General features: G+C 44.5%; 1 protein-coding gene across 1 annotated transcript in view; it reads right to left on the bottom strand.

Annotated features, from left to right (window-relative positions):
• The window catches only part of cyfip1 (cytoplasmic FMR1 interacting protein 1), a 70359-nt gene extending 51112 nt beyond the window's left edge, over positions 1–19247 (bottom strand). The window contains exons 1-14 of the mRNA XM_072437910.1: positions 19129–19247; positions 18722–18811; positions 17791–17868; positions 16600–16701; positions 16263–16444; positions 15609–15705; positions 14311–14439; positions 13008–13112; positions 12030–12121; positions 9639–9756; positions 4586–4708; positions 3947–4072; positions 3432–3598; positions 2150–2297 (exon numbers count right to left, since the gene is read on the bottom strand). Coding sequence (XP_072294011.1) covers positions 2150–2297; positions 3432–3598; positions 3947–4072; positions 4586–4708; positions 9639–9756; positions 12030–12121; positions 13008–13112; positions 14311–14439; positions 15609–15705; positions 16263–16444; positions 16600–16701; positions 17791–17868; positions 18722–18811; positions 19129–19245 — 1674 coding nt within the window. The 5' untranslated portion in view covers positions 19246–19247. The remainder of the gene's footprint in view (positions 1–2149; positions 2298–3431; positions 3599–3946; positions 4073–4585; positions 4709–9638; positions 9757–12029; positions 12122–13007; positions 13113–14310; positions 14440–15608; positions 15706–16262; positions 16445–16599; positions 16702–17790; positions 17869–18721; positions 18812–19128) is intronic.
• Positions 19248–25564: the final 6317 nt, after the last annotated feature.

The raw sequence follows: 25564 nt of genomic DNA, 5'->3' as shown, positions 1-25564 counted from the left end.
TACACGCCGTATACTGTACACGCCGTATACTGTACACGCCGTATACTGTACACGCCGTATAATGTACACGCCGTATACTGTACACGCTTCATACTGTACACGCTTCATACTGTACACGCTGTATACTGTACACGCTGTATACTGTACACGCTGTATACTGTACACGCTTTATACTGTACACGCTTTATACTGTACACGCTTTATACTGTACACGCTGTATACTGTACACGCTGTATACTGTACACGCTGTATACTGTACACGCTTTATACTGTACACGCTTTATACTGTACACGCTGTATACTGTACACGCTGTATACTGTACACGCTGTATACTGTACACGCTTCATACTGTACACGCTTCATACTGTACACGCTTCATACTGTACACGCTTTATACTGTACACGCTGTATACTGTACACGCTTCATACTGTACACGCTGCATACTGTACACGCTGCATACTGTACACGCTTCATACTGTACACGCTTCATACTGTACACGCTTCATACTGTACACGCTGTATACTGTACACGCTGTATACTGTACACGCTGCATACTGTACACGCTGCATACTGTACACGCTTTATACTGTACACGCTGTATACTGTACACGCTTCATACTGTACACGCTTCATACTGTACACGCTTTATACTGTACACGCTTTATACTGTACACGCTGTATACTGTACACGCTGTATACTGTACATGCTGTTTAACGTATATGCTTTTCCATGCTCGTTTCCTGATTTCTTGCGGTGTAAAATACGAAGGCTGTTTTTATTTTGAATTATTACTGGTACATTTATTGTTGCATCTAAAATCCCTTTGTCGGTGTAATCCCTCATTCGTTCAGGCGTGTTCCATAGTAGAAAAAAGCTTCAGTTGTAGTCATCTGGACTCAGTTAGGGGAAAAAAAAAAAAAAAAAATATCGCTTGGCCTTTCTTGATTGTTCCACGATCAGAGGAGAGGACGGGAAACTCCAAATAGAAGTATATAGGAAACCTACACACACGGACCAGTATTTGCTCTTTGGTTCCAACCACCCACTACAGCACAAGCTGGGTGTGATCAGAACCTTACAACACAGAGCTCAAGGTGTGCCCACCAGCTCAGAGGGCAAGAAGAAAGAGGAAAAACATGTCCGCAATGCCCTCTCAGCCTGTGGTTACCCCGCTTGGGCCCTCAACAGAGTGAAGAGAACCAAGAAGCAGGACAAAAGGGAAACTGAACAGAGAAGGAAGGGTGTTTCTATCCCTTATGTGTCTGGCCTCTCGGAAAAACTGCAGAGAATTTTTAGACAACACGAAGTCCCTGTTTATTTTAAACCAGGAAACACTTTAAGACAAAAACTGGTTCACCCTAAGGACAAGTTGCCGACTCAAAAACAGAGCAATGTAGTTTATTCGATCCAATGCAGTGAAGAAAGCTGTAAAGAACGGTACATAGGTGAGACAAAACAGCCTCTACACAAGAGACTCTATCAGCACAGAAGAAATACAAGTTCAGGACCTCAGAGTGCCGTGCATCTCCATCTTGAAGCCTCTAATCACTGGTTTGAAGACGGTGAGGTGAAGGTTTTAAGCAGGAGAAAAGATGGTTTGAAAGAGGAGTCAAGGAAGCTATTTTTGTTAAAAAAGAAAGACCTTCTTTAAACAGTAATGGAGGGCTAAGATTCAATCTGCCTGGTATCTATAATGGTATTCTGAACCCCTGGAAAGGTAGAGGACCAGGACCAGGACATTTAGATGCTAATCAGGTCCTCAGGGTGGTTGAGCCAGGGTCTCACAAAGACAAAGAGGATCCTAATAGCCCATTAAAATTCTGAATAGGCTCGGTAGATACAAGGGGGAGTTTCTGTTGAAACAAACAACTCTTTCTACTTCAGGAAGGCTCCTCCCAATGGGCGGGGCTTACCACAGAACAGTATTAATATCGGAGTTCTCGATCTAAATTCTTTTATTGACAATGACTCTTGGATGAGAGTCGAAACGTCTATTTTTCTAACTGAGTCCAGATGAAACAACTGAAGCTTTTTCTACTAAAATCCCTTTGATAATTTTTCAACATCTTGAAACATGAATGACTTTTATGCAAAGTAAACTGCTCCACAGTGAGATGTAAAATGTGATCAAGTGCAGAGTTGCACCTGAGTGCTGGAGGGCCCCACAGCTCTTCGTGGGACCTTGATGTCAAAGCCTCCTTTGGGGTCTTTCTCTCCTCTGAGGGCCGGGTCGTTATGGGGCTCACGCCCGGTCTCCCAGTCACACACAGTCTTCCTGATCGCCTGGAGGACGCTTTGATAAAGAGAATATACATTTGAAATAGCACATCGTATGGTCAATATTTGCATATCTATGCAAGGAAAACAATATACTTTTAATAATATAAAGGAATTAGGATTAGCGACAAATTATGTACAATTATTAACAAATAAGATCTATTTGTTATTTGACTACATGCATGTTGAAAATATGTACCAAAAACACAAAGTTGGTCAAGACTAAATCTATTCATCCTTATTTTCACTCCAGGATTCATAGAACCACAGTTACATTCAGAACTAGTATTTAATTCATGCAAAACTTGTTTCCATTAACATACAAACTAAAGGATGATGAATGTTCTTGAATTTGAGCATCTTATATTATCAGAAATGATGCACTATATCTCTGTATGTTGTGCATTCTCTGTTAGGAGAATAAAGGAAATGAAACAGACATAAACATGTCAGTGAATGTCCTGTGGGTGGGACACAAATGACACTTCAACTTGACAGGTTAAACTACATATTTCAATAAAACACAGTGACCAGGATTATGTTTCAGATTTCACTTTTGACTATTTGCCCCCGTTTGACATTTTTGTACAGTTTATCATGTTACTTCCTGGTTGGACATGGGCAGCAAATATGACATAGGTTGAGGTAATTCTACAACTGTTACCTAGCAACCAGACTAAAAACAAGAGCAAAAATCCAATACAAACCATTTGAGGATGAATTTGACCTTTGGCTTGGTGAATGATTGTGTAAAGTTAAGTGTAAATTGTCTGTTTTAATGGCACGTCGCATATTGATGACATCACAGAGGAATTCATTTTTAGAACTCTGCACTACTTCCTGTAAATTTAAACTTTTATTGTTCACGGAAGTAAAACTATGATAAATATTTACCATATATTCTATCCCACCAAACTAAGTCATAATGATAAAAAAGAGTTTGATTGAATCTCTGCGCACAACTCTAAAACTGACAGGTTTGGTTTATGTTCAAGTCTTCATTTATATACAGGTATGGAGATATTAAGAAGCTGGAAAATATGACATTTTGACCTGTATGTTTTTGTTAGTAATTGATTCCCAAAGATCCATCATTCTACTCTCTCCATTCTAAACTTTCCTGATGCTTTTTGTATTAAACCAGTCATACCTTTGTATGACGTTCTTCTTCTTCTTAATAGCCTGGCGTAGCGGGTCTCTCAGAGTGACTTGAGCAAAGTCCTGAAGTGCGGAGTAAATGGTGTGACGAATGGCATGATTAAACACGCTCTCCATTCGGCCCGTCAGCACCTGAAGCCCTTTGATCATCGCCATCACCTGCAAAGGACAAGGTTTATCAATGATTATAATCCAGCATAAATGTGGGTAACAAGATAATACAAATCATTCAGTGGGTTTGAATAAATATTGTCTAATAATCTTAGCATAATCCAAAAATAGAGATAATAATTTGTGGCAATATTTCCCTTCTAATTGGAGAGAATCTGCAAATGCAATATTATTATTTATTATAATAAAGATGTATTTATATGATCAATTTAATACTTTGTGAATATATGGTGGCCAAATAGACTTGTGGTCAACATTCTAGTTTAGTTTTAGTTTCAATAGTGATCCTTTTAAACAAACATAAATTCATATACACCATAAAAAGGCCAGATTTACCTCCACGAGTGCAAACTTCTCCTCGCAGCTATAGTTGTATCTTGTGGCTCTCTCATACTCTTCGGCGTTGTCCGGACACTCTTTGTTGGAGTATTTGTCCGTGGGGTGAACCAGCTTCCAGGAATACTACAACACAAGTTTTCATTATATTTCAGTCATTTAGTGAAGAATGCAATTTGGGAACTATTCATATGATTTGAATAAACAGACTGAGACTTTTAAATGTAATATATTCAGAGCTGGGATTCATGATTAAAAAAAGCAACATATTTAGAACGACTATGCTACTGTGGGAGTGCAGTTAAGTAAGTTTGTTCCACCTCAAAACCATTCTATCAAGTGCATGTGCTATTCTTCCCTTGTTGTTATTGCTAAGTCAGGTGTGCAAAAAAGTTCAAATGAAGTTTTATTCTTTGAAAATGTGTGCTGTGACGTGAGTATTACTCACTATCTGCATTTATTCTGGCAAGACAAAGGCACTTTTGAGTCCTTGCAACAAAAGTATTAAGAGGTATTGAAGAGTGTGATACAAATGCAAATTTAACCGATTCTGACAACTTCCAAAATAAGAATACCTTTAGATAAAATATATAAATATATTATTATTTATATTTTTTAAGATACATTTCTTCTTCTTACCACTTCCATGACATGAGCACTCCACTGAGAGAGTAGCTGCATGCCCTGCAGGGCCAAATCAAACAGCTTTCTGTACTCAGAGTCCGTCTTCTGGGACTCCTGCCGACCCGACCCTGTCACAACCTACAGGACAATAAAGGTTTAGTAAAACGCTTACACCCATTTTAAACACTTCCTGTGCGTGGGAATTCAGTACAGTCTTTTAATTTGGTAGATTGTGCGCCCTCGCAGCATGTTAGCCCTTCACATGCACCGATACTGTTGTAATGCAGGCTTTATGTCTTGTGTTACGCTTTTTGTCTTGTGTTATGCTTTATGTCTTGTGTATTTTAATGTTTTGTCCACAGCATCTATGTAGCACTTTGCCCAGTACAAACTGCCTCTCAAAGACAATAAAGTCTATTCTATTCTGAACATATTTCTGAAGACACAAAGTAAAAACTACTGTAAAAGGTCTACAGACTTGAGAACCTTGTAGTAAACACAATGTTCCACATTAAGCATAACTGGAAATTGCATAATCAATATTTGGGAAGCACACTGGATGTAATATCCATTTTTAGGCCCGAGCGCCACAAGCTGGCGAGAGGCCTATTAATCTCGTAAGGCCATGCAAAGCACGGCTGCGAAAGTGCGCACGTAGTGCGCACGAAATCGAGCGCGAAGCGCTCGCCCACTTCCAAACACTCACTAACACACTCCTCAAGTAGCTCACGAATACGTTCCCCATCTCTTGCATATTACGTTCATATAAACATGTAATGCAAAAATTGAACATTATTACTGTATAGAGGGCCAAAAACACAAAGTGGGCGGAGCCCACTCAAAATTAACGAAAGTACCCGTCAGTGACCAGGGACCCACACCATGAGGTAGGAAAGCGCGAGCGCTTTCCGAAAATGTATAGTTTATGATATTTTAAAAATGGGAAACATTGTTTCCGCATCGGAATATTATTCTTTCTTTCTTTCTTCTCGGGACCAACCCCCCTATTTTTCACCCAGTGAACATTGACGAAAAGTCACAAAAATGTGCACACCTCTAAAGATCGTGCCTCTCTACATTCTGGCTATTTCCCTTTTCTAAAATAAAAAAAATTGGCGCGTCAGCGCCCCCAAATGTACCAAAAATGCATTGAGAGATAGGAAATGACCCAAAAAAAATCTGATCGTAGAATCATGAAATTTGGCGCAGAGGTAGATGGTGACAAGAGAAGTAAAAAATATTATTACGGCAACGCCGTCCGCCCAACCAAATGTCGGCCATATTGCTTCAAAAATGGCTAAACATGACTTCGGAGTTTTTCCAAACGTCGTACTTTTACGAACTCCTCCCAGGGCGTTGGCCCTAAAAAGATGAAATTTGGTGAAAATGCTACTGAGGAGTGGGACATCAAAAGTTATCCAAATGACATTGACCCTGTCACGGTCTCTGTGCGGCGAAGCCGCAAACTGTAGCAAGAATTTCAGAAATCTCCCAAATTTAACATTTCTGCCGTTTGCGCAGATAAAGTCCGAATTGCGTCAAATTAGAATCAGTTGTTAAACTCTTTGCGCTAAACCTACTTGAAGTGAAATAAATTAATTTGGAGCCACAGCGCCCCCTACAGATTTTATATGGAGGTTAAATGTTTAGTTTTGCGAAATTTTATGAAATTTGACACAAAACTCAATTTTGGCATCCTGATCAAATAAGGCAATGAGACCCATGTCATAATTGTTATGGCGTTGCCGTAGCGATGACCAAAACCTCCCATGTTATTCCAATGGGGAAATCGCCAGAACATGTTTACACTTTAGACTTTCACAAACTCCTCCCCCTCAGGGCGTTAGCCCTATAAACCTGAAATTTGGTGGGACTCATCTTCAGGACCATCAAAAGTTATCCACATTTTTATTCAAAGAGTCACGGTGTCTGTGCGGCAAAGCCGCACATTTTGCCAAGAATTCAAAATAAAATTGCTTTTTGATGTAAAACAAAGGGGAGAAGATGTGACAGCGTCACAGATTCAGCAGTAGGCGTAATAAAAGGACAATTGGGGCGCGTTAACGCCCCCTCCTCTTGCGGCGTGGCGGCGGCGGCGTGGCGAGGGCCGATTATTGCCGCTTGCGGCTATATTTATATTTATTTCTGCACTTGTTATCTGTACAAAATATGTGAAATAACCATGTGAACAGCACAGAGTTGTGACGCTACAAAATCCACAGGGGCAAGAGATCTGCTGCAAATCCTGTTACATCACCAAACCCTAAACCCCAACCCCCTAACCCCTAACCCTAACCCCTAACCCTACCCCTAACCCTAACCCAAACCCTTAACCCCTAACCCAAAACCCCAAACCCCTAACCCATAACCCTAACTCCTAACCCATAACCCTAACTCCTAACCCATAACCCCTAACCCTAACTCCTAACCCATAACCCTAACTCCTAACCCTAACTCCTAACCCTAACTCCTAACCCTAACTCCTAACCCCAACCCCTAACCCCAAACCCCAAACCCCTAACCCCTACCCCCTAACCCCAACCCAAAACCCCTAACCCCTAACCCCTAACCCTAACCCCTAACCCTAACCCTTAACCCCTAACACTTAACCCCAACCCCTACCCCCTAACCCTACCCCAACCCCTAACCCTACCCCCTAACCCTACCACTACCCCTAACCCTAACCCTACCCCAACCCCTAACCCTACCCCAACCCCTAACCCAAACCCTTAACCCCTAACCCTAACCCCTAACCCAAAACCCCAAACCCCAAACCCCTAACCCAAACCCCTAACCCCTAACCCATAACCCTAACTCCTAACCCTAACCCCTAACCCTAACTCCTAACCCCTAACCAACCCCTACCCCCTAACCCTAACCCCTAACCCAAACCCCAAACCCCTAACCCAAACCCCTAACCCCTACCCCCTACCCCCTAACCCCAACCCAAAACCCCTAACCCCTACCCGTAATTCCTACCCCTAACTCCTACCCCTAACCCCTAACCCTTAACCCCTAACACTTAACCCCAACCCCTACCCCTAACCCTACCCCAACCCCTAACCCTACCCCCTAACCCCAACCCTACCCCCTAACCCTAACCCAAACCCCAACCCCTACCCCAACCCCAACCCTACCCCCTAACCCTAACCCATCACTGTCGAATTCAAACATCCTCACATACGAGCGGCACAAACACACTTCAAAAGATTAACAAATGTACAAAACAAAATGACTATTACTTTATTAAATACATGTTTTTTTCCCCATAGTACTCTCATATTTTCAGATTTTGTATGAAGCCCTTTTAGAGCTCAACTGTACAAACACTAACAGTAATAGTACACATGGATTAACACGTGTTTGAAGTCAGATATGGCCTGCAATTCACTTATGAACTGCTTGAGTCTTTATTTTAGGACAACAATATAATCCATAAGTTTATATTTCTTTATTCTTTTTAGGACAAGACTCTGAATGACTTGTGCATGAGTCGAATCATTTACAGGTTTGTTTTGGGCATGTTTCATTTAACCTGTTACCATCCACCTATTTTGGCCCTGTGCACAATGGTTGGACCCAAATGGCATTGCTTATTAAAAGAGGATGTTACGTTCCACATGTGAGTGTGATGCATCATTAGAAAGCTTAGGCCTTCTAGTTTCTGCAGATGTGCACATGTCACACTGTCAGGGCTTCAGAACTTACACTACAGAAGCACAAACATGAACAAAACATCCTTTTTTAGTCTCGCCTGAATATTGTTAATTTGTAATGGTCCTGAGCATGACATACTTCATTGTGTGTTTATGCTGTTCACTGCACATGATGTTGTCATGACAACAACTGTGTAAAGTTTCAGATCTCTAGGAACAGGCATTTTGGTGCTTTGACCTTTTTGTATCAAAAAGTATATTCGGAACAAGTGATCCAAATATGTGCCAACTGTGCCAAACTGTTTTCTTACAATTTTAGCTCCTCTATGATCATAAAACATACATTTTGATGTTTTGTAGGCCACTAATGCCTATTATAACTGCTAAAAGCAATGTATGTGAAAATGTGTAAATATGAGTTTACCCATGAATTTCCCATATAGAGGTTAAAAAAATAATAATAATATTTTTTATTTTATTTTTGTATTGGTATAATAATACATATATCTAACAAAATGCACGTCCAAAAGGCTAATAAAATCAGAAAACGTTATGCGCAAAATCCTGCCGAGAAATCTGGCTCTTTACAGCCTTCCCGGAGCCTTACGCACGAGAATACAGAAGATTCTGTGTCAATAAGACCTTTGTCCCGCCCCTCTTTCTAAAGCTATTCTTATTGGCTAGAATAATATGTCAATCAAACTCAGCTACGTCACTCACATGCAGCACTATTTAGATGTAAACAGACTAATCCATGTGCGTCGCAAGCGGCGCATTTTTTTTTGCGGAGGCTGTAGCAAACAAACCCGTGGACAGAAAAATTGGTGGATGGTCTCATTCTGTAGGAAACAGTCTGAAGAAAAGAAGGATACCCAACATTATTTTATAGGTCAAACAGGTCATTTGTTATGGACGGAGAAATGCGCCAGACAAGCGCATTCTCGTCCGGCGAGAAACGAAGAAAAGTTTGTTTACTTGACAATATCTCGAAATGGGAAAACTTCAGGAAAAATACAAGTGGATATTGTTTTTCAATAGTTCCTTACGGACAGACTGAGCACAAGGATGTACAGAATTAAAGCCGTTTCGTCCGTCATAAACACAAACAGGACATGCGTTTGTAAAAGTTGAGACTTTCTCACAAACTATTGGCAATTGCTTCTTGGGGCATAGTATTCAATGTAAATCAATGACATTTGTTTTGTTGAGAAAATAATCTTTAAAATGATGGCTTGCTGGTATTGACCACGGAAATAAAAGTGATGATGTAAGAGAATATTTGAGATATAGAAAATGCTCGCCTGCGGACAGGTGGGTGGTAACAGGTTAAGAGACCACCATGTTCAAAGCACTAAACTGCAATCATAATGTTCAAGGACAGAAATAAGACTGAAATAAGGTGTAAATTATACCTCGCTGTTGCTATAGCGAGCCAGCTCCGAGATGAAGCGCATGTGATCCTCACGGATCTGAATCATCTGCTCACAGATGTTGTACTGAGGGCTGCTGGAGTTTGATGTGCAAGTCCATCTGAGGAGGAGACGGGGAAATGTGAAAGATGAGCAAATATCTTGATAAACAATATAATCGAGCAGCGTTTTATGCCGCTAAAGCAATCATTTTAGGGAATAATCGCCACTAAAAATGGTCAGTGCAAAAATTAAAGATCTGATGTATCAATTCTATATCAAGCAGCAGCATCACCGGTAATGTAACCTCTCTCTCTTTTCTATTAGTTATAAAATATACTATATTATAATAATATCAAATAAAAGTGTTAATTGTTATTTTTCACAATATAGTCTGTCAATTATTTTTTGTTTGATCAGAACATTGCTCTCATCTGCCCATCACTGTCACTGAATGCACTCATGAGGAGCTGGAGGAGCTGGAGGAGCTGGAGGAGCTGGAGGAGCTGGAGGAGCTGGAGGAGCTGGAGGTGGGGGAGGAGCTGGAGGTGGGGGAGGAGCTGGGGGAGCTGGAGCAGCTGGAGGAGCTGGAGCAGCAGCTGGAGGAGCTGGAGGAGCAGGAGGAGCTGGAGCTGGAGGAGCTGGAGGAGCAGCTGGAGGAGCTGGAGCAGCAGCTGGAGGAGCTGGAGGAGCAGGAGGAGCTGGAGCTGGAGGAGCTGGAGGAGCAGCTGGGGGAGCTGGAGCTGGAGGAGCTGGAGGAGCTGGAGGAGCAGGAGGAGCTGGAGCTGGAGGAGCTGGAGGAGCAGCTGGGGAGCTGGAGCTGGAGGAGCTGGAGGAGCAGCTGGGGGAGCTGGAGGAGCTGGAGGAGCAGCTGGGGGAGCTGGAGGAGCTGGGGGAGCTGGAGGAGCTGGAGGTGGGGGAGGAGGAGCTGGAGGTGGGGGAGGAGGTGGGGGAGGAGCTGGGGGAGCAGCTGGGGGAGCTGGAGCAGCTGGAGGAGCAGCTGGAGGAGCTGGAGCAGCAGCTGGAGGAGCTGGAGGAGCAGGAGGAGCTGGAGCTGGAGGAGCTGGAGGAGCAGCTGGGGAGCTGGAGCTGGAGGAGCAGCTGGGGGAGCTGGAGGAGCTGGAGGAGCAGCTGGGGGAGCTGGAAGAGCTGGAGGAGCAGCTGGGGGAGCTGGAGGAGCTGGAGGAGCAGCTGGGGGAGCTGGAGGAGCTGGAGGAGCAGCTGGGGGAGCTGGAGGAGCTGGAGGAGCAGCTGGGGGAGCTGGAAGAGCTGGAGGAGCAGCTGGGGGAGCTGGAGGAGCAGCTGGGGGAGATGGAAGAGCTGGAGGAGCAGCTCGGGGAGCTGGAGGAGCAGCTGGGGGAGCTGGAAGAGCTGGAGGAGCAGCTGGGGGAGCTGGAAGAGCTGGAGGAGCAGCTGGGGGAGCTGGAAAAGCTGGAGGAGCAGCTGGGGGAGGGGGAGCTGGAGCTGGGGGAGCTGGAGCTGGGGGAGCTGGAGCTGGGGGAGCCGGAGGAGCCGGAGCTGGAAGAGGTGGGGGAGCCGGAGGAGGTGGGGGAGCCGGAGGAGCCGGGGGAGCCGGAGGAGCCGGAGGAGCTGGGGGAGCCGGAGGAGCCGGAGGAGCTGGGGGAGCCGGAGGAGGTGGAGGAGCTGGGGGAGCCGGAGGAGGTGGAGGAGCTGGGGGAGCTGGAGGAGCCGGAGGAGGTGGGGGAGCCGGAGGAGCCGGAGGAGGTGGGGGAGCTGGAGGAGCCGGAGCAGCTGGAGGAGCTGGAGGAGCCGGAGGAGGTGGGGGAGCTGGAGGAGCCGGAGGAGCCGGAGGAGCTGGGGGAGCCGGAGGAGCCGGAGGAGGTGGGGGAGCCGGAGGAGCCGGGACATGTTCAAGTCTTAAGTTTAGTATCAGAAGCTCAGGTCTCGAGGGGACGATCGAACAATAAGTCGATTACAAGCATAACCAATACATTTTGAGTCTATAAGTCTTTGTCAAAGGTTTATCTTTTAACGTATTTTTTAAAAACAATTTACTTCACTCATGAAATTGTGAATATTTGAGTGAAATAATTGAGTGACTGGACAGTCACTGGTTGATCTTGTATTTTCACCTTTGACGGGTTTCAACTCGTCTCAACTCTTTGGACTTTTTAAAATCTCTTATGCGTTTGGACTGTTCACCGTTATAAAACAAAAACATGGCTAATCCGCTCTGTGCAGCACTCAGAGCTCTGCAGCGCTCCGGAGAGCGCCTCCGAGCTGAGCTCTGCAGCGCGCAGCAGAGCTCCGCGCGCGCCGCCGACCTGACGTAAGATAAGATGTTCTGCTGCTAAGGCGAGTCTGAAGAATCCACAGTAGTTCTGTCATCGCAGTCTTGTGTAGTGAGGCATAAAATGAGAATATTCTTCAGACCTGGATTTATTCTCTTCAAAGTGAGCGCTTGTCTTGATGTAGCGGGACAACTCGATCTGCATGTCTCCAAACAGAGGGACCACCTGGAGCTGCTGTGAAGTCAAGAGCAGAACAGATATAACAAGAGTAACTCACAACTTTATATATATATATATATATATATATATATATATATATATATATATATATATATATATATATATATATATATATATATATATATATATATATATATATATATATATATATATATATATATATATATATATATATATATATATATATATATATATATATATATATATATATATCACACACACACACGTTTTAGTATTTGCGTTGCATTCGTTCAAATTAGGGGGCAAAATGTTCACTGGGACAATTCATTTTAATTTAATTTAATTTAAATGTAAAATTGCATAATTCATCCCCATTTGATTTAAAGGCACAATATGCAACATTCTGAAGAAGGAAAGTCGCCTGCATAATTCCATGGAGGCTCCTCCAGATTAAAATATTACGTACTGTGCCTTTAAATTGTTATGATTTAAAGTTATGGAAATGTTTAAGTGTCTAGTATTTTGCTCTTGTCTTACATTTTCATATACTCCTCATTCCACGTTTCATTTCAAAATAATGTCATTATCCATGTTTTACAGGTGCAGTAAACTCTTCATGTTCATTTGTATTTGATGAGTTTAGTGTGAACATCACATTTATATTTACAGCGACCGCACAAGTCAGACTAGAAGCTTTTTTCAAACACTTGTGGCATTTATTAGGATGTGGCTAATTGATCGTTCCACAGCCTCTAACGGCCTCTAGGGGCGCTCTGAGCAGGAAGCCCTCTCCCTTATGTATTAGATCTATATGATACATTATTTTGCTTTGCACTGTTTGGGTTGCACAATGGATGGGGGAAGATTCATATACACAAAAAACATGACTTCACATAAGTGATTAGTTATAAACTCTTACCTTAAAAAACTTGTCGATCTTGGTCAGATTTAATCTCTTTTTTGCATCCAGTTTGTAGATGTTGCTGCTATTCCCGTCCATAAGGTACAAACCAAAGCCCATCACCTGGAAAAGAAACGTCTCCATGACTAAAATGAACATCCCAGAGGAGACCGTGTTCCTCAACCAATGACATAATCTTCATAAATTAACAATATAAAATCCTATGAAAATTAGGAACAAGTCTCTGAGATGTATTCATCACAAACATTTGGATGTCAACAATAAACATTTTGTTGCCAAAATCTCATTTAAACACCAAGTGATGTTATGAAATTATTGTATTTTTAAATGCAACAAAATGAGGACTAGAAACATTGTTTAATTGCAATATTGTCCATATTAAAGTCTTTCAACCACTTTGATTTGTTAATACCAGAACACCAGATACAAGCATGTTTTGGCATAAGGCCGTGGTTACTTTATTACTTAGTTTACGGATCCGCCGCACTTAGATTTTTGATTTCTACAATATAAATAAAATTAATTATTATAAAAAAAAATTATAAAGTACCGCCGACAACGCAAAATAGCATTAAATGAAATATAAAAAGCGGTATTAAGTCAAAAGATAAGAGCGCGTAAAGCAATTTTACGTCAAAATCCTTGTGAGAGTCATTTATTTTGGAAAGCATTGTTGTGATGGAGCGGCGCAGTCCGGCTCCTCCCCTGACACGTTGGAAGCCGAAGATCCTCCCCTCCTCCTCGCTCCTCTCCTCCTCTCCTCCCCCCCTCATCCCCCCCCTCTCCTTCCCCCCCCACCTCCATCCTCCTCCCCCCCTCAGTGCCCCTCCTCCCCCCCCTCATCCTCCTCCCCCCCTCATCCCCCTCCTCATCCTCCACATCCCTCCTTCCCCTCCTCCCTCCCTCCCTCCTCCTCCCCCTCTCCTCCTCCTCCTCCTCCACCCCCCCCCTCCTCCTCCTCCACTCCCCCCTCCTCCCTCCCCCCTCCTCCTCCTCCCCCCCCTCCACCTCCTCCTCCCCCCTCCTCCGCCCTCCTCCGCCCTCCTCCTCCTCCACCCCCCCTCCTCCTCCTCCTCCTTCTCCTCCTCCTCCACCCCCCCTCCTCCTCCTCCTCCCCCCTCCACCTCCTCCTCCCCCCTCCTCTCCTCCTCCTCCGCCCTCCTCCTCCTCCACCCCCCTCCTCCTCCTCCTCCTCCTTCTCCTCCTCCTCCACCCCCCCTCCTCTTTCTCCTCCTCCCCCCCCCCCCCTCCTCCTCCCCCCCTCCTCCTCCTCCTCCTCCCTGGTTCAGGAGCCACTCACTTTCAGTAACATGTGCTTGTCTCCAGGAGTCAGGTACATCTTGTTCTCGTAGTAATCGATGCACAGATTCACGATGTCGGCCAGAAGCTCTTCATATCCATTAATAACTTCCAGCTGCTGCTGTAAAGACTGAGAGAGAGAAGAGGAGAGGGAGAGAAGAGAGAAGAGGAGAGAAGAAGAGAGAAGAGGAGAGAAGAGGAGAGAAGAGGAGAGAAGAGGGAGAGAAGAGGGAGAGAAGAGGGAGAGAAGAGGGAGAGAAGAGAGAAGAGGAGAGAAGAAGAGAGAAGAGGGAGAGAAGAGGAGAGAAGAGGAGAGAAGAGGAGAGAGAGGGAGAGAAGAGGGAGAGAAGAGGAGAGAAGAGGGAGAGAAGAGGGAGAGAAGAGGGAGAGAAGAGGGAGAGAAGAGGAGAGAAGAGAGAAGAGGAGAGAAGAAGAGAGAAGAGGGAGAGAAGAGAGGAGAGAGAGAGAGAAGAGGAGAGAGAAGAGAGAGAAGAGGAGAGAAGAGAGAAGGGAGAGAGAGAGAAGAGGAGAGAAGAGGAGAGAAGAAGAGAGAAGAGGGAGAGAAGAGAGAAGAGGAGAGAAGAGGAGAGAAGAAGAGAGAAGAGGGAGAGAAGAGGAGAGAAGAAGAGAGAAGAAGAGAGAAGAGGGAGAGAAGAGAGAAGAGGAGAGAAGAGGAGAGAAGAAGAGAGAAGAAGAGAGAAGAGGGAGAGAAGAAGAGAGAAGAGGGAGAGAAGAGGAGAGAAGAAGAGAGAAGAAGAGAGAAGAAGAGAGAAGAGGGAGAGAAGAGAGAAGAGGAGAGAAGAGGAGAGAAGAAGAGAGAAGAGGGAGAGAAGAGAGAAGAGGAGAGAAGAGGAGAGAAGAGGAGAGAAGAGGGAGAGAAGAGAGAAGAGGAGAGAAGAGGAGAGAAGAGGAGAGAAGAAGAGAGAAGAGGGAGAGAAGAGATAAGAGGGAGAGAAGAGGAGAGAAGAGGAGAGAAGAGATAAGAGGGAGAGAAGAGAGAAGAGGGAGAGAAGAGGTTAAATGCCAACAGGGATTGTGTGTTGACAGTTTTATTCAAGAATAAAATTATTGAAATTTAACAGGGTTAAATTAATTGAATAGTTTCTAAATAAAGTGATATTACAGGAGACGTCATTAAAAGGTAGAAGTGGTTTAAAATTGTGGGAGCTGGAGCTGCAGTTCACCACTTTAAACATATAAACCACGTGTTAGAACTGAACAGACTGAACACCAAAGCCACTGCATCACAAATGATAAGAAACATTTCACCCTAAAGTACAGATAAAGTGCTGTACAAACCTGGGTAATTTTGTTGTGATTTGCCAGAAACATGGACAGGTTTTGAGACTCCTGGATTGAAGAAGGTTCTGACATTTTCCTGAGGAACTGTGCCGCTCTGTACAAAAGAAAGGTCAGTAAAATATCCATTAAAACATGAAATCAAAACGTAATCCTCTTAAATACTGACATTCTCTCATCAGCACAAAACATGTTTTAGTCATTGCCCATATAAATGTATGTACTCAGTTACTTTAAACATAAAGAGCATGTATACTATAGAAAATGTGATGCCGTAAAGAAGATGGTGTTTTAGAAAAGCTCTGTTATAGCCAGTGTCACATCAACAGTCATAGATATATATATATATATATATATATATATATATATATATATATATATATATATATATATATATATATATATATATATATATATATATATATATATACACATACATACATACATACATATATACATATATACAACACAATACTAATCTGAAGCAGATCACTTTAGTGTATTAAAGATATACACATCATTCATAATCCATACATTAAAACAAGCTGTGACAACAGTCAAGGTAAAAACAGTCAAAAATGTGTGCGATAAACAGCCTAAAAACAATAAGTGGTGCTGCTGCACGCTGGCGCCCTCTAGTGGCCGGAGCTGCACCTCTTGTAGGCCGAGTGGTCATTCTTGACGCTGCACTTCATGTTCTTGAGCTCGTCCAAAACTGCAAACATGTTGATGAACTTCCCCAGCGTGAGGAGATACGCCTCTGACACGAAATCCTTCCTCCGCTCAGTGTGACACAGGCGGCGCACCTCGCCACAAAAACGGTCAATCGCAGTTCTCTAAAGAACAAAAGGTCAAAACAAAAAGATCTAAAAGGTCAGAAATAATTATGTAATCATGTCTTTTTTTCTTTCTTATTTCAGGTCAATTAAGGTGTAGTCTTACCACATATATACTTTTTAAGCATTTAATAATCAATTGTCCTTGTTCTTACCTGGAAGTACATGAAGTTCATGAGCTTGGTGACTTCAGGTTCAAGGACCTCCACAGTCTTCTCATAGATCTCCACTCTGTTCGGCTGCTCGTTGCATTTGACCTATGGAAATACAAAAGAACATCAAAAGAAAGTTTATTGATCTTATGTTCAACCATTCATGAAGCAATGATGGTCTTTTGGTCAAGCATGACACGAGCCAAGACGTTTGCTCTGACAGAACGTTCACTCTGTGAGTGAGAGTAAGAAAAGGCCAGAGAATGTGGACACTAGTGAATGACACTAGTGAATGACACTAGTGAATGACACTAGTGAATGACACTAGTGAATGACACTTGTGAATGACACTTGTGAATGACACTAGTGAATGACACTAGTGAATGACACTAGTGAATGACACTTGTGAATGACACTTGTGAATGACACTTGTGAATGACACTAGTGAATGACACTAGTGAATGACACTTGTGAATGACACTTGTGAATGACACTTGTGAATGACACTTGTGAATGACACTAGTGAATGACACTAGTGAATGACACTAGTGAATGACACTAGTGAATGACACTTGTGAATGACACTTGTGAATGACACTAGTGAATGACACTAGTGAATGACACTTGTGAATGACACTTGTGAATGACACTTGTGAATGACACTTGTGAATGACACTTGTGAATGACACTAGTGAATGACACTAGTGAATGACACTAGTGAATGACACTAGTGAATGACACTAGTGAATGACACTTGTGAATGACACTTGTGAATGACACTTGTGAATGACACTTGTGAATGACACTTGTGAATGACACTAGTGAATGACACTAGTGAATGACACTTGTGAATGACACTTGTGAATGACACTAGTGAATGACACTTGTGAATGACACTAGTGAATGACACTAGTGAATGACACTTGTGAATGACACTAGTGAATGACACTAGTGAATGACACTTGTGAATGACACTAGTGAATGACACTAGTGAATGACACTAGTGAATGACACTTGTGAATGACACTTGTGAATGACACTAGTGAATGACACTTGTGAATGACACTTGTGAATGACACTAGTGAATGACACTTGTGAATGACACTTGTGAATGACACTAGTGAATGACACTAGTGAATGACACTAGTGAATGACACTTGTGAATGACACTTGTGAATGACACTAGTGGATTACCTGTGGTATTGCTCGTGAGCAGCTCCTCCAGGTGTAGAGCATGATGGCGTATTCCTGACCTTCCTCCAACATCTCGTTCTTAAGCAAGAAAAGAAATGTGTCATTAAGACACATTGTCCCATTGTCACTGGTATTTTCAATCAGCCTGGGCGCAGCGGGAGGCCCCTGGGAGCTCCTCATGAACACATGTGTCCAGCAGGAGGCCCTCAGTCTGGGAGCTCCTCATGAACACATGTGTCCAGCAGGAGGCCCTCAGTCTGGGAGCTCCTCATGAACACATGTGTCCAGCAGGAGGCCCTCAGTCTGGGAGCTCCGCATGAACACATGTGTCCAGCAGGAGGCCCTCAGTCTGGGAGCTCCGCATGAACACATGTGTCCAGCAGGAGGCCCTCAGTCTGGGAGCTCCGCATGAACACATGTGTCCAGCAGGAGGCCCTCAGTCTGGGAGCTCCTCATGAACACATGTGTCCAGCAGGAGGCCCTCAGTCTGGGAGCTCCTCATGAACACATGTGTCCAGCAGGAGGCCCTCAGTCTGGGAGCTCCTCATGAACACATGTGTCCAGCAGGAGGCCCTCAGTCTGGGAGCTCCTCATGAACACATGTGTCCAGCAGGAGGCCCTCAGTCTGGGAGCTCCTCATGAACACATGTGTCCAGCAGGAGGCCCTCAGTCTGGGAGCTCCGCATGAACACATGTGTCCAGCAGGAGGCCCTCAGTCTGGGAGCTCCTCATGAACACATGTGTCCAGCAGGAGGCCCTCAGTCTGGGAGCTCCGCATGAACACATGTGTCCAGCAGGAGGCCCTCAGTCTGGGAGCTCCTCATGAACACATGTGTCCAGCAGGAGGCCCTCAGTGTCCAGCAGGAGGCCCTCAGTGTCCAGCAGGAGGCCCTCAGTGTCCAGCAGGAGGCCCTCAGTACTAATGACTGACCATGCTGGAGTGGACCGTGGCCTGCTCGATGTATCGGGCGATCCCAGTGACAAAGGCGTTCCTGTCTTCAAAGTTCGTGTTGAAGTTTGGCTGTGAACAAAAGCATTTATAAAGTTAAGACAAAAACAAACTAATCATTTCAACATTAAACAGGGAGTGAATGAGGTTTTAAAATGTTCCATTCATGTGTAGAAACCATGCAGCTGTTCATAGCCCATTTTACAACAGGGAAAAGAGCTTATGATGCATGTTAAACAAGAATTACACCGTAAAGAACGTTGCTTTAAGTCAGACAGGTTGGGCCAAAACATTAGAAATCATTAACAAAAAAGGATCAAATTGATATGAAATTGGATGTATTGGTCAATAATAAAAGAGAGTAATAATATTAGAATGAGTGTCTTGACCTGGTACATGAGTGAGGCGGGCAGCGGCTCGATGCAGGGCTGCTGGTCCGGGAGGGGCAGCTCCTCCAGCAGATCCACGTTAGACAGAGCATCCTCCAGGGTCACGGCAGAGGTCATTGTGAGGCTGAGGAGAGAAGAGCATCTTATTTAAACTAGTTTATTTAAAAGAGACACTAGAAGAGTCATTGGATTGATCCTTTGCAGTGGATGCTACATTTATGGAGGATAGTTACCGTTACCATGGTGACACAATGGACACATTAACAGACACCGTCTGATAAGTTTTACATGGTCTGAAAACTCAAAAACATACTAAATTCTTCACTTGTTAAGGTCAGTTAAGGTCAGACTGTGTAAAAAGGATGAGATTAAAGTCACTTCAGACAGTTAGCCTCCAGTTAGCTTCACACACAGCTAATGTTGCTATAACATTCATTAAACTAACTCTTTAAAAGATGTTTAGAATGTGTGTGGTCTCCAGGAGTGCTCACTTTAAATGTAGTTATATCAAAATAAGAGTTTATTCTTAGACATAGACACAAAAGTTATTGTTTTAGATCATTATCATCAAAGTTTCTATATCTAACGTTTATATTTATATAACTGTTTGAATATATAATTCTTGCACAAGTTGAGAACGTATTTATCTGGAAAACAGTTTATATTCCAAGAATAAATTTGATTGAGCAAAAAAAATGTGGTTTGTTCCCAGGATGGTTACTATAGCAACTTCAGCACGCCATTCAAATCCAGCAATGACGGGCTAAAACTCTGAACATTTAAAACACCTGGAGGTTTAGAAGTTATGTGTTTCAATGATGTGAGGATATAGAGTTCAGACAGGTCCAGAGAATATCCAAGACATGCTCATGTTAAGTAACAGAATAAATGTTAGCAAAATGACTAATAATGTAAATCATTCTATAGATTTTAAGCCGATTTGCTTTGCTGCTGATCTTAAATCAGATATTGCCATTATAATGAGATACACAATAATAATGACCAGACTTCACTGGAGTAAAAGCAGCTGCAGCAAAGAAAGTAGAAATAGAATAGAGTATATTTTGAGTCAGTATTTTAAGAGGTCACATTCCAGGGTGGAACAAGGGTTAAGAGTTTGTAAGAGTATTATTAGACGAGGAGGATTAGGGTCAATCACAACAGTTTCTGTGTTGAATTGTAAAAACAAGACTTTACCAAATGTTACTATATTGAATCATTACATGTAGTAAATCCATACAACAGGAACAGAACATTGAATTAAATTGTTCCATTACAGAAGCAGATAAGGGAAGTGAAGCTTAAGTGACTCTTCATGTGGGTCAGTGTCTGATGTTCTGTCACACTGTGGTTTCATAATATAGTTTTAATTATCATTCTTAAGACTGATGAGTCTTGGTCAAATGAAATGGTGTCAAAATGCAGATGCTTTGAACTCATATTACAGTTGTTGAAACTGACATTTTAAACCCAGTGTAGATACTATAAAGGAAAAGTATTGACACAAATAAGTATTTACTTTTGATACTAGTTTTAGTATTCAGTTTCTGGTTGGGATGGGACAAAATCTTATGCCACTTATTTTTTTTTTATGTCAAAATGGTTTACGGAATGTAAAATAACATTATTTGATTAATCAAAGACAATAATTGATGGATTTCTCAGTTACTAAAAGAACGGATCGCTGCAGGACTGACTGCAGTCCTACAGCAGTCCTGTAGGACTGCTTTAGGACTGCAGTCAGTCCTACAGCAGTCCTACTGCAGTAGGGCTGACAGGACTGCAGTAGGACTGACTGCAGTCCTACAGCAGTCCTACTGCAGTCAGTCCTACTGTAGTCCTGCAGTCAGTCCTACTGTAGTCCTGCAGTCAGTCCTACTGTAGTCCTACAGCAGTCCTACAGCAATCCTACAGTCACCAGCCCCTCGCTCTGTAGAAATGCTGATATTCATTTTTAGAACATTAACTCTACTTTTTAAGTGTTAAAGTTTATCTTGCAGCTCGTTAGTAAAACCCGATTCTTGGTAATACAAAAATGTATTTGACAGATAACTTTATCTTTAAAGTTCTATGCGGATCTCACGATCCTAAAACAACAGTTAAAGGTGGAATGGACGATTTTTTTCAGCAAATTTTGTTATCATATTTCCTCGTGGCGTGGATAAATCATTTGTCCTGCCACGTGTCAATCATAAAACGCACCTACCGCTCACCTGCTGCCGCGTCAGGCTCGTCCCCATGTTTCCGCGTGCCTAAGCGCATGGATCTATCATAATATAGTTCCCTCAGTGTACGGGGCAAAATGAAGACGGAGAAAGACAGTTCGAGCTGACGCAGAAGTGGACAGAAATCTACGGGAGACGAGAGATGCGATGTGATCCGTTGCGCTAATAAACAAACGCACGTGTGTGATGTATCAGTCCACACGGGGGAGTGGCATGTGCACGGGGGAGTGGCATGAGCACGGGGGAGTGGCATGTGCACGGGGGAGTGGCATGAGCACGGGGGAGCGGGGGAGTGGCATGTGCACGGGGGAGCGGCATGTGCACGGGGGAGTGGCATGTGCACGGGGGAGCGGCATGTGCACGGGGGAGCGGCATGTGCACGGGGGAGCGGCATGTGCACGGGGGAGCGGCATGTGCACGGGGGAGCGGCATGAGCACGGGGGAGCGGCATGAGCACGGGGGAGCGGCATGAGCACGGGGGAGCGGCATGAGCACGGGGGAGCGGCATGAGCACGGGGGAGCGGCATGAGCACGGGGGAGCGGCATGTGCACGGGGGAGTGGCATGTGCACGGGGGAGTGGCATGAGCACGGGGGAGTGGCATGCGCACGGGGGAGTGGCATGCGCACGGGGGAGTGGCATGCGCACGGGGGAGTGGCATGAGCACGGGGGAGTGGCATGTGCACGGGGGAGTGGCATGTGCACGGGGGAGTGGCATGTGCACGGGGGAGTGGCATGAGTACGGGGGAGTGGCATGTGCACGGGGGAGTGGCATGTGCACGGGGGAGTGGCATGTGCACGGGGGAGTGGCATGTGCACGGGGGAGCGGGGGAGTGGCATGAGCACGGGGGAGTGGCATGTGCACGGGGGAGCGGCATGTGCACGGGGGAGCGGCATGTGCACGGGGGAGCGGCATGTGCACGGGGGAGCGGCATGAGCACGGGGGAGCGGCATGAGCACGGGGGAGCGGCATGAGCACGGGGGAGCGGCATGAGCACGGGGGAGTGGCATGAGCACGGGGGAGCGGCATGAGCACGGGGGAGTGGCATGAGCACGGGGGAGTGGCATGTGCACGGGGGAGTGGCATGTGCACGGGGGAGTGGCATGAGCACGGGGGAGTGGCATGCGCACGGGGGAGTGGCATGCGCACGGGGGAGTGGCATGCGCACGGGGGAGTGGCATGAGCACGGGGGAGTGGCATGAGCACGGGGGAGTGGCATGTGCACGGGGGAGTGGCATGTGCACGGGGGAGTGGCATGTGCACGGGGGAGTGGCATGTGCACGGGGGAGTGGCATGTGCACGGGGGAGTGGCATGAGCACGGGGGAGTGGCATGAGCACGGGGGAGTGGCATGCGCACGGGGGAGTGGCATGCGCACGGGGGAGTGGCATGTGCACGGGGGAGTGGCATGAGCACGGGGGAGTGGCATGAGCACGGGGGAGTGGCATGTGCACGGGGGAGTGGCATGAGTACGGGGGAGTGGCATGTGCACGGGGGAGTGGCATGTGCACGGGGGAGTGGCATGTGCACGGGGGAGTGGCATGTGCACGGGGGAGTGGCATGTGCACTTCCGCCTGCGCTCTCAAATCGCCGAAAAATCGTCCATTGCGCCTTTAAAGTGTCTGTTGTGAAATCTAGTGGTTAAAAAAGAGAAGGAAATCACTCGGTGCAGACGCGACACATTTAAAGTTTCAGATCACATGTAATTATTTTTTATATATTTAAAATGTTTGTATGTTCAAGCAAATCATAGTTGTGGAGTAAAAAAAAGCAGCAGGCAAATACAAACTGGCAACTCTGGAAGTCTGATGTTTTCATAAAGCCTTGAGTTTCAAGCTCAGGAAAGAGAAAAGGCCGTTTTGAACGGATACTTCATGAAAGTGTGTTTTATGAAGAAAAGCAGATATTATGAGCCGTCATTGTGACACCACTTTAGTTTAGTAGTTTCTTTAATAAGAGATAAAAACAGGAAGACTCAGTTCCCTCTTCAGGCGCTGCGTCGTCTGCAGCCGTCTGGCCCCATGAAGACAGAACACTAATTGGAGAAGTGCTTTAATCTTAATTCAATTTGTGGTCGGGTGCTACAGAGGCACAGCATGTGTTTGTCAAGGTTGTAAGAAGATTAGGAAGAAGGAAACCACCAGGTGAAGCAAGACAAAAGTCATCACGCAACAACAACAACAACAACAGGTTTTAAAGCTGAAGAAATATACTGACCAAATATCCCACACGTGTTCACGCAACAATTAGTTTCAAACTGCTCTGGCTCAGGTCAGAATTGTAAGGTAGAATGTGATGTTGCACCTTGTTTATGGGTCATATGTCGAATTACTGAGCCTATAAAAACTAAACTACAGATGAGCTCTCAGCTTCAAAATGTGTGTTTATTACAATCCAACTCATATTCACTGAGATATTCGTCTAATTAGAAGCTGAATTTGGATGATACAGCGGTCTGCATTTTAACCCTCCAGCACAGAATTCACTGCCGTGTTCCATCTTTCTGTTAAATATCTCATGTTACAGCGTGGAACCTGCAGCTGATTGAGCTGGGTCCTAATAAATAAATAAAATAATAAATAAATACATAAATAAATATATATAGATTACGATAACAAAGTTCAAAAGTTCAAGTTAGTCTCCTCAGTGAAATTGTTTTTTCCTCAGAAAGCGGTGCCGTAATTCAAATCCAAAGACGTGATTGTCGTCAGTGGAAAGAACTTTAAGCGATGACATTAATATGGTGTTTGTGGAGCCAATCAAATGATAAGGTTCAACATCAACATGTAAACAGGCCCCGCCCTCACGCTGAGACTATAACGTCACAACGTGAACAGTGAACACAACCTAACCAATTATTAAAATCAGATACCAAGTGATATTAAAACTAGCATTAATACTCTACAAAATAAATATCACATAAACATGCCAACCTTTGACCTTTCCTTGACAGTTTTAGAATGATCTTAAGTTTTATCAGAACTAGCATAAGACCACACGAAAACATAAAAGGTAAAAAAGGTAAATGGCACATTTATACACACACATTCACACACACGTGCAGACACCTGGGGCAGGTTAAGGGTCTCCCCCAGTATCACGTATTCAAGCCCCCATTTATCTAAAGAATAGCATCATTTATCAACATTGTGCTATTGACATCACTATCAAGTACTGAGGCTAATCCTTCGAATCAAAATAGAGTTTGAAATGTTAGTTTTGTGGCAATAGAATCACAAGCATCTCAGTATAAAATCCATTGTAAAGCTCTTGGCTCTTAACTGTATCCACGGCTAAATTAAACGCTTGTTCTTTGCATATCACAATAATTTACTGCATATTTTGAGACAACAAATACTTCTTAAGCCAATCTTAGTTTGCAGTATTTGAACACAGTGCAGTAAACAACACTATGAAGTACAAACTTGTACTTGTACCTCAACTTGAAGCTCACCTCCAGAGTGAAGTGCAGCTGAACCAGAATGTAACTGTGCCCACCTGTAAGTGTTATGAACGTGCAGGAGTGACACGCAGGAGTGACACGCAAGAGTGACACGCAAGAGTGACACGCAGGAGTGACACGCAGGAGTGACACGCAGGAGTGACACGCAAGAGTGACACGCAAGAGTGACACGCAGGAGTGACACGCAGGAGTGACACGCAGGAGTGACACGCAGGAGTGACACGCAGGAGTGACACGCAGGAGTGACACGCAAGAGTGACACGCAAGAGTGACACGCAGGAGTGACACGCAGGAGTGACACGCAGGAGTGACACGCAAGAGTGACACGCAAGAGTGACACGCAGGAGTGACACGCAGGAGTGACACGCAGGAGTGACACGCAAGAGTGACACGCAAGAGTGACACGCAGGAGTGACACGCAGGAGTGACGCGCAAGAGTGACACGCAGGAGTGACACGCAAGAGTGACACGCAAGAGTGACACGCAGGAGTGACACGCAGGAGTGACACGCAGGAGTGACACGCAGGAGTGACACGCAAGAGTGACGCGCAGGAGTGACGCGCAGGAGTGACGCGCAGGAGTGACACGCAGGAGTGACGCGCAGGAGTGACACGCAGGAGTGACACACAGGAGTGACACGCAGGAGTGACACACAGGAGTGACACGCAGGAGTGACACGCAGGAGTGACACACAGGAGTGACACACAGGAGTTGTGTGGATGTGTACATTTATCACTGATTTATTTATA

Source organism: Eucyclogobius newberryi, unplaced genomic scaffold (assembly GCF_026437365.1).
Source record: "Eucyclogobius newberryi isolate DKJ021-1_F unplaced genomic scaffold, fEucNew1.0.hap1 SCAF_9, whole genome shotgun sequence".
Classification (NCBI taxonomy): Eukaryota; Metazoa; Chordata; class Actinopteri; order Gobiiformes; family Gobiidae; genus Eucyclogobius; species Eucyclogobius newberryi.
Note: the sequence above shows the minus strand (reverse complement) of the source record. Positions and strands in the feature narration are given on the sequence as shown.